The sequence below is a fragment of the Hydractinia symbiolongicarpus genome, chromosome 8, assembly GCF_029227915.1.
Source record: "Hydractinia symbiolongicarpus strain clone_291-10 chromosome 8, HSymV2.1, whole genome shotgun sequence".
Lineage (NCBI taxonomy): Eukaryota > Metazoa > Cnidaria > Hydrozoa > Anthoathecata > Hydractiniidae > Hydractinia > Hydractinia symbiolongicarpus.
Window position 1 is genome coordinate 5258779 of NC_079882.1, and position 9760 is coordinate 5268538.

Genomic DNA, 9760 nt, shown 5'->3' on the forward strand with positions numbered 1-9760 from the left:
GGTTTTTGTTGCTTCATTTCTTCCTTCCTCTTCTTCATCAGTGCCGCCAACTTGTGCCCCTGCGCAACCCTTCCCGGATGCTTTGCTGGTTTCATAATGACTATCTCTTCTTCTTCACTCATTTTATTATAGCACCGTCTCCGCTTCCTCCACCTCCTCCTGTTTCTTCTTGCTCATATGCCGATCTGTATGTCCCACTACGTCTCGGATAATAGGATCTTCTTCGATATCTTGACGTAATTCGTCAACACTGTCAATATCTATGAAGTTCCCAACAATGTTGGCAAACAGGCTTATAACATGAGTAGACAGTGCTCTTCTCCTGGAGCTCTCGCTGTACATACTCGGCGTGTACCTTGTCGATGGCCTCGTCAGGAGCCTTGTTAACAAACCCCTCCGTACATTTTTTGGGTAGTAAGTGACCCTTGCCTTTCCGCAGAGGCATTGTCAAAGACTCTTGCAAAATCAGACATCTTTATTACTAGTCGTTTTTTAACGAAAAAGAACGTAGGTGATCATGGCATAGGGTATAAGTATAGCAATATACAAACACACCTCCATTTATTTCCTTGCGGACATCATGCGGTAATGGCCTCTGGCAAGTGTTGTAATCTGGTCGAGCTGCACGAGCCTTTCATCATCCTCCCTGTTTAGTGCTAGCTTGTTCACCTCCTGGGTGTAGATTTCATGCCTCTTATTTTGAAGCAAGACCTGGCTCTCGTAGACATCAACGCCCTCCTCCAGACACCGCTGATAGTCGTCGAAGGTGATGGATTTTTTTGTAACACATCTCTTCACGCCCTTCGGTCATGATATCCCCCGCTAATTCATCCTTCATGAGGCCTACCACCTTCTTGTTATTCCCTATAGGGAGAGGTCTCCCATCATCCTAATTATACGCACGAATAACCATGGCTACTTGTAAGAATTACGTACGAACTAAGAACACGTGCGAACTCAATATACTTTATTTTAAAAACACAACTGCCCGAACACACGTTCGAAACACACATATATATACAAAACTAAAGATCAAGTCTCAAAACCACACCCCCTCCTACGGGCGGTTTACTACTATAATGTCATCTTCATCACATTAGTGTCTTTGCCGGTTATTAATGCAATTACTTTTCCAAGTTTCCAAAATGACCGTTTATGTCTATCGTCATCAATTAATACGATATCACGGAAATAACGTTTTTAGAGGACTGTAGAAAATGTTTATGTGTTTCACGTAAATTTACAACATATTTGTTTAACCACCTATTCCAGAAATGATTTAATAAATCGACAATATACTTGTGTCGTATTATTGCATCATCGTTTTGGTCACCCTTGTCATTCACAAACTCAATGTTAACAGTTTTATCGTATATTAAACTACTGGGTGTTAAGATTTCTTCATTCACGTCGTCGTTAATAAATGTTAAAGGACAATTATTTAGTATCCTTTCAATTTCCGCAAGGAAGGTCAAAAGCTCTTCGTAATTTACCAAATATTTACCCAAGCATTTTCGTAAACATCGTTTTACTGACTTAATCAGCCTCTCGAAAAACCCACCCTGCCAGGGGGCGCCTTCGACGTTAAAAGTCCAGTGGGTGCCATGTGCACTAGCAATTTCTTGAGGCTGAGTACTAGTAAAGTTTGATCCATTGTACGAATTCATTAAAGCAGGTGCACCTTTTCTATTAAAAAATCTTCGTAAGACATTAACGCATGCATCACTAGAATAATCAGTGGCGATGTCCAAATAAATAGCGCGAGAACTTGCACAAGTAACAAGGACAAGCCAAGCTTTATGTAGACAGGATACCTGTCTCTCTTTTCTGCTCTCGCGCTGTCCTGCTTTTTTAACCCTGCTTTTTTTAGCGCGCTATCGCTGAAAAGAGAGACAGGACTAACCTACCGTAGGAATGCAACTGCTACTTTCTGATTGGCTAATTTTTGCAGGGCAGTTGCGCAACAATTTTGTTGATCCGTGGCCGTATCAACTAAACTAATAAAGAAAGCTACACCCTTTTAATTATATTATAGTGAGGCTGATGATTAAAATTATGGATTTAATTTATTTCATTGAACATGGCGACTGTTTCGGATGTTTCAAAAGTCATCTCAAACATTTTAGTTCCACTTTCTTTTTCAATTAAACCCAAACAATTAGAAGCTGTGGTAAATATTTTAAATGGAGTCGATACCTTGTGTATTTTTCCAACGTGTTATGGTAAAAGTTTAATCTACCAACTTTTACCAAGTGTGTGTTTGGAGTTAAATATAGCACCTTCACCACTTGTTTTAGTCGTTTCTCCTCTTATTTCTTTAATCCAAGATCAAGTTTCATCTGCAAATTCGTTAAGTGCGTTAGGATTAAAGGCTTCCAAACTAGATTGCGATGATTATGGGGATATTATATCTGGCAATTTCAATATTTTGATTGGCACACCTGAATCTTGGCTTAATAATGCCAGGTGGAGACAGTTTCTCTCATCTAAATTTGTACTGGACAATGCTGTTTGCCTTGTTGTGGATGAAGTACACAAAGTGTCATGGTATGGTGTTTTTATTATTGGTGCCTCAAAGCTGCAAAGAAAGCATTTTCAGAATGCATGTTTTGTATAATAACATCCTCCATCATAATATGATGCTAGATATAACTAAATCTGACCCCATGATATTCCTCTATGCATCTTTAGTTTTTAGCGAGAGAAAAGAGAGTGTAGTTTAATGCAAAACAGCATGAACTTTACTGTACATGCAGATGCAGGCTCATTTTCTGCCACTCTCTGTAAAAGATGAAAACGTTTTCCATTTTTTGAACCAAGTTTTATTTTATAGCTTTATAATGTTTATATATCCTTATCTTAGGGGTGCCTCACCAATGAGCAATGAGGACAAGCCATTCAGAGAAGCATTTGGTAGAATCAGTGAAATGCGGTCTATCTGTCGTCAAGATTTACCTATTCTTGCCCTCAGTGCCACTGTGGATGTTGATTTGACCCAGCTTGTTATCGGAAGTTGCGGATTATCAAAAAAACTGAGAGTAATATCAGTATGTAGTGACAGACAAAATATACGATTGTGTGTTTTGAATATTTCCAGTAGGGAAAATGTCCAATGTCTGAAGTGGATTGTTGACACTTTTTTATCAGAGGTTTCTGATACACATAAAGTAATAATTTACTGTCGATCAGTGACTTTGTGTGGTTTTGTTTACTACCACGTTCGTAAGATGATTGAACGAGAAACTTTGGGAAATGGTATGAAATCTACCGACTTAATTGCCTTATTTCACTCTGGAACATTGGAAGCCCAAAAATCGAATGTTTTATCAGCCCTGACATCAGACACAGGTACTATTCGGTTGGTAGTTGCAACAAGTTCACTTGGTTGTGGTGTTAACATGAAGAACGTTAAATTTGTTGTTCATTATGGTCCAGCATATGACACTGCTGATTATTGCCAACAGGTTGGCCGAGCAGGACGGAACATTGAAGGACTTTGCCATGCAATACTATATGTCTTTCCACAGGGCAGAGGAAATGTAAATAATTCTATGGTATCCTACATTCAGAGCCATGAAAAGAGTTGCTTGAGGACATCACTGTACACTCCATTTAATGAAGACGGAAACAGTGTAATGCCTTTGTCACCTGGCCATAACTGTTGTTCATTTTGTGCAAGGAAATGTGAGTGTGATGAATGTCCGTTGTTTCCCTTTGAAATTGTAACAGAAGAAAAAGAATCCAAATTATTTGGTAAAAAGATTATACGTGAAGTTTCAGAAGATGATAAACAACTTGTCAAAGATATGCTAGTTGAGTACCATGAAACTATATGTTCCAAACCAATGTTACTAGTGCCTGGAGAAGTGATGACTGGGTTATCAAAGAGTTGTGTAAATGAAATTGTTTTGCATTTACCATACATAAATTCAATGGAATATATACAAAATAATCTCAATCTGGGTACAGATACTTCCAAGGAACTTATGCTAATACTCAATGATGTGTTTCACGATATTGAAGTTCCAGATGTTCACAAAGAATGTGACGATAGCATGGAAATCGTTGATAAAACGAATCTAGAGTGTCCTGAATTTTCAGATTTCTCTGAACATGAGTCAAATGACAGTGAACTTGACTATTGATTTTTTTTAATGACAAACTGAATTTAGAACCTATTCTCAAACTTAAACTCTACTAAAAATTGCTTTAATAACAAATCACAAAAGATAGGCCCTATTTCAATCTCCAAAATGTCCTACTTTTTTAAGTTAGTATGTACAATATACAAAGTTATAAAATATAATGCAAAAAACGAAATATGAAAAAGTAAATAAATAGGTTCAGGTATAAAGTTCGTTGAATTCGTGTTCTTTCTGTGATAACCACTTATGTAGATGATCTGCATCTATTGAGCATAATATTGTTTCTTTAAAATTTGGAAACGATTCATATTCTCTTCCTGGTGTTTCTCTAAATACTTTAGCCTGATGATATGCAAGTGCCAACTTCTTTACGTCTTCAATAGTAGATGGCATCTTTCTATGACCCTTGACCTCAGACAAATCCAGTGACCTTTCCAAGTTGTCAACAATTCCTTTTGAATAAAATATATGTTTTTTCTTAACAGATAGTATCTTACATTGTATTATAGTAGTATTTCACATATAGCTGTAATATTTTTTACCTTTCATATTTTGTAATGTATACGACACCCTTTCAGCATTTTTTTCATTGATGTTGCTACGTAATGAACGCAGTAATTCCTTTAAAAAATGATTTAAATGTTCCAGGTGAAGATCATTTGATATATTTCTTCCTTTGTATCCCTGTGTATTAATGAACCTTCCCCAGGTCAACTTGAATGCATTTTCCGGTTCCAATCTGATTTGGTATAACAACTTCAGGATGGTGTATGCGTATTTGTGATGCCGAGTTGCCTTGAAGTAAAGCAGAACCAACTTATAACTTTCGATTAATCGTTCACCATCTCCCTGTCTTATTGCATCATTCAAGTTCTTGAGTAGCAGATTGATAGTGAACAAGGCTTTCTGATAACATAGGACGTGGTCCTTTATAATAGGCTGCTGTATTACATCAGGTTCGCGTCTATGAAAATATAAAAGTTTTAACATTTTTATTTTTATTTTAACTGTAAAGGTACGATATATATACTGAACATGGGTTTCACATAATAATTACATTTAAATATACATTATCTGACCTGTCCATGTTATGCTTCAGTTTCTCATGAAGATCCCTCGTACGTGCGGATTTGAAGGGGCAATGATTACATTCTCCAGTAGCATTTTTGGAGCAGATAAGTATTTTCAGCCTTCTTATGCCTTCTTGTTTAAGTTTTTCTCTTACATTGCCTATGTTGTCAGCATATGTTACTGTGTATCTAGACATTTGTTATTTAGTATACGATGAAATGTAATTTTATTAGTCACGACATTACTGAACATATATTATCACATAAATCTACCTTTTTATTATATCTTCAACATGCATAGAAATCCATTTTCGTTTCTCTTCCTCACATCCTGTTTTGATATTTGTCGGTACTGGGTCATCTTAATGAAGAAATAAGTTTCAAATTTAGTAAACAATTTATATAAATTTGCATGAATAATTTGTAACATAAAGACCTTCAAATGTTGCCATGTTGAAGTGCTCCATTGTAATAGCGACTATTTGTGCATCTAGTTCTTTATCCGAAAATTCACCGTAGGCATTCATTGCAGCATGTGGACCTTTTTTAGCATTGCTTGTACGTAACACGTTCATCGCCCACTGTGTCGTTCCAAACTCTGCGCCTGATGTCTCTTTACGAAAAAGCGAATCTTTGACCTGTTATAACGAAACACTTTATTATTTAAACTGTCTGATACATCGGGAAAGTAGGTGAAAGTGATATCACTTCCATCAAAATTTCGGGATTTTTCAGTTTTAAAAAAAATTGATACCTCGTAAAGAGTCATTTTCAAGTGCCAGTCCTCAAATTTGGGTTGTAGACCTTCAATACGATCGTAGCTGGTATCGCCATCCAGAAAAGCGCGAATGATGTTGATAGAACGTTCCTCAGTCAATTGGTCCCCACCAAAAGGAATCGGTTGAAGTATCTGAAAAAAGAGAGAAAATTTTTTATGTCAAAACGGCGAGGCAAACATATAATTTTGTTATGAATTTACTGACCTCCAATTCTCCGTTTTCGTTTATCGTTTGTGGCACATATTCTTTCTGTATATGACGTAAGATCTTGGTAATTCCAGATGCCGTGTTTTCCGACTCCAACAACAGTCCAAGACTAACAACCTCTGATTTTTTCGACATTTCATCGACGAATGGATGTGCTATATGTTTCTGCGTATGTTTCTTGAAAGATTCAAACGCTGGTATGAAGGATACGATAGTTCTTGTTACCAAGTGCTTGAAATTATCTGCCAACATCACGAGCGTGTGGTTATCTGGTAGAACACTTGCACGCCTGTAATCTTCAAAACTTTTAGGATCTAAATCAATCAATCATGATATACCCAAACATATTTATAAAATTTTAGCCAATTCCATTTATTGCATTTGACATAAAATTAAATAATTTGAAAATGACCTTGAGAGGGGTGCACGCGATCTTTAACAGCTATGTAATGAAACCAGTGATGACTCCTATTGGGATTGTTGATTCCTTGGTGTCTGACGTTAACTTCGTAGTCTAGATTATCGCCAATAATCTGCCAACATACAATATATATGCAGCTTATATTTGAAATGCAACGTTTCTGAATTACTAGAGAAAAAAGTATTACCTGGTACCCAACACTCTCCGGATCATTGGATTCTATCATATTTTTCCAACCTTTAACGTCTTGGTCATGATTACAGGCTAATTGCTTGTTTTTGTTCAATGCAGTTTGATAACTATTGGTTACACCAAGGGCATTGAACCATTTAAACGCCCGCTTCTTAGCACCAGCGGCAATGAACAGCTGGTCATTGCGATGCGAGACTATACAGGCTCTGCTTTTATGATATCTTGCTTTGAACAGGATTCCGAAACACGCCACTTGTTGTCCAATATATACCCTGTAAAATATTAAGCGTATAGAACATATTCGTAACATTTTGTTGCTCTCCGTATCTCTTGGACAGTCATCGATCTTACCCTTTCTCTCCAGCTACTGCACCTCTTATGGCAGCCGACAGGATTGGGCAAAGTTCTTCCATCCTCTCTAAGAATTTCGCGTCGTTAAAATTGACTAAAGCATCGACAGAGACGTCTGTCATTAAATTGTCACGCTCAACTCTTGCCATTTCCTGTTTGCACTCGTTTTCAACTACGATATTTAAGGAATCTAGTTCTGAAGCATTCTATGAAAAAAACTAGTGTATATAGTATCAACGATACAAAGAAAAGAATAGCACAAAAAAATCGCTCATGAATTACCTGATCGTCAGCAATTTTACATTTTCGTTTAAATCTACAGTTTTTCCACCTCAATCTGAGTTCTTCTGCTTTCTCCAGTACTCCTATTCCTCTATAGCACTTGTCACACACCGATCCATTTACACACTTTTTTTTCCTGTCGTCATTATTAACACTATCAATATCACGATTAAGGAGTTGGAAGCCAATTTTGTGCAGCCTCTGCAACTCCATAGGCCACAAGAGATGTCTACTTTCCTTACAGTTTTTATATTCTTTCAAACAAAGACGACATGAAGTCATACTTCTTTCAACTCCAGACGCAAGGGTTTTTTTATATCGTAGTGTTGTTTTTTGTACATGTGCGCTCCATGTGTTTTCTTAAATTTCCCGCTTGAACTTTAAAGACATCAGTCCACTCATTCGCGGTGGTTAAAACCTTATTACAGTATACAGTTGTATATTTTTTTCAAACTTTTAATCACAGAAGGAGAGTGCTGTGAGGAAAAATAATCTATCAAGACTTCGAGACGTGGATGCTTTTTCCATGCTTAACACGAATAAGATACTATTCCTTCTTGTTTAGAAAAGACAACCAAGCAACTGTAAACAACGTTCTATCTAAATGTCATCGCTTAAAAGGTGTTTTAAATGGCGATTGATCAAGCAGGCAGCTGCATGTGCGTTGACTGATATTTTTCAATAAATGTGAGTTTGGTGGGATACTTTTAAATGTTCAAACATATTAAAAATTATTATGCGGTAACTCCATTATTCTTTTTTAGTATTTAAGCCATTTCTAGCGATTTTATTGGACTAAAGCTAGAATTTTTTGTCTTTTAGTCGCAGCTATAGCTAGCTAGCTACCTTAAGCTAATTAATGTTTGTTTTTAATCCGCCATGTTTTAAAGTGACTTCCAAAATAATTATGCGAATATTTAAAAACAATACTGTGAAATTTAAGTGGCTAATATTTTTGATTTTGAAATCAGTTGTCAGTTTGAATGTTAACTGTCAAGGTAGGTTATTCTAAACTCTCTTTTTTCTCTTCTCTATCAAAAATATCAAAAAGGGAAAAATGATGAGTTTAGTTTACTAGACTAAGCTTTATGTGCAGTTTTATGAGCACTACATACATCTTTGATAGCAATGGGTCCAGCGTAATCAATGCCAACATTTGTAAACGCAAATTTTCTTGATAAACGGGGCCATTATGTCCTGCTGTAACATGAGCATCCCATATTATCAAGTTTGTAATAATACTATCCTTGGATAAAAAAATGGGATACTTCGTAGAATGGGGCAAAGGTGCATATTCGAAACGACCTTTGCAATATAAAACACCGTTATCGTCTTGAAATACGTTTAACTTCTTGCGAAGTCTTTCCAACTTGCGATCACCTACCAAACATTTTTGTGCATGTTGTAACCATAACAACTTAGCAAAGCTAAGCTCGTTTATATCTAAGATTAATTCTTCGGCCCATTGCCTCTTATTATTAAAGCTTACCTCCCGAGAAAAATTAAGTTGCCCTAAATTGGCTCATATTCATACGTAATTTACGAATATAAAGTATATTTTCCTTAATTCGCACTTATAAGTTAATAATGCCTATTCAAAGATTCAAAATTCACCTCCGACACGAGGTAAAAACATCCGCAATGTTGTTTTATAAATTTCTTCACCTTGAGTGCTCTGACGTCACCTGTTAGAAGATCGTAAATCATCTTCCGCATTGAAATTTTTACTTAAACTTTAATAGTGAAATTCATTGGCCGGGGCGGATCCAAACCCCGTCAATTGGGTCAAAGGACGGGGTTTAAAAATAACAAGTATAGTTTATCTAATTTTCAAATATTTAGTACTAACCAGTAATATTTGGGGCGTGTAATAATGTATTCATTTGAGCGCTCATCAATATAAAAATTAATAATATTGCCGCCGCTGTTGCTGCCGTGATGGCGGATAGAAAAATATGGACCCCGCCCTGCAGGTTTTTGCCGGAGCAATGAGGTTATTCTTAACTCTTATTGGTCTAGAGTGCCGGGTTTGCAGGAGAGGAACACCGGCAGGATTTGATTGGTCATTACAGAAGTTTTCTTAAGTTGTGATTGGCTAAAAATCAATACCCTGCAAAAGCCAAAATGCTCACGCTGGTCTTCATCTTCATATCTTCCTCAACATCATTGCTCAACATGGCGTTTAGTTCAGTGAGAGAAGATGTTTTGAAATTATTTCAAGACGAAGATTTGCAGAAATTGATTGAAATATTTAATATTTATTCTGAGAAATGGATAAATTCAAATAAAAATGTGTTTTTAAACACAGAACAG

At 36.4% G+C, this 9760-nt stretch overlaps 2 protein-coding genes across 2 annotated transcripts; one reads left to right on the forward strand and one right to left on the reverse strand.

The window, feature by feature from the left end:
• The first annotated feature begins 1822 nt into the window (after positions 1-1822).
• On the forward strand, positions 1823-4145 carry LOC130653654 (recQ-like DNA helicase BLM). The gene is made up of 2 exons (XM_057456177.1): positions 1823-2611; positions 2739-4145. Exons 1-2 carry the CDS (start codon positions 2081-2083, stop codon positions 4143-4145), a joined length of 1938 nt encoding a protein of 645 aa, XP_057312160.1. The 5' UTR covers positions 1823-2080.
• A 198-nt stretch (positions 4146-4343) lies between these two features.
• Positions 4344-7124, reverse strand: LOC130654670 (uncharacterized). The gene is made up of 8 exons (XM_057457282.1): positions 6614-7124; positions 6199-6515; positions 5970-6125; positions 5652-5853; positions 5489-5576; positions 5225-5404; positions 4688-5109; positions 4344-4597 (listed from the first exon to the last, which is right to left on the reverse strand). Exons 1-8 carry the CDS (start codon positions 7122-7124, stop codon positions 4344-4346), a joined length of 2130 nt encoding a protein of 709 aa, XP_057313265.1.
• Positions 7125-9760: the final 2636 nt, after the last annotated feature.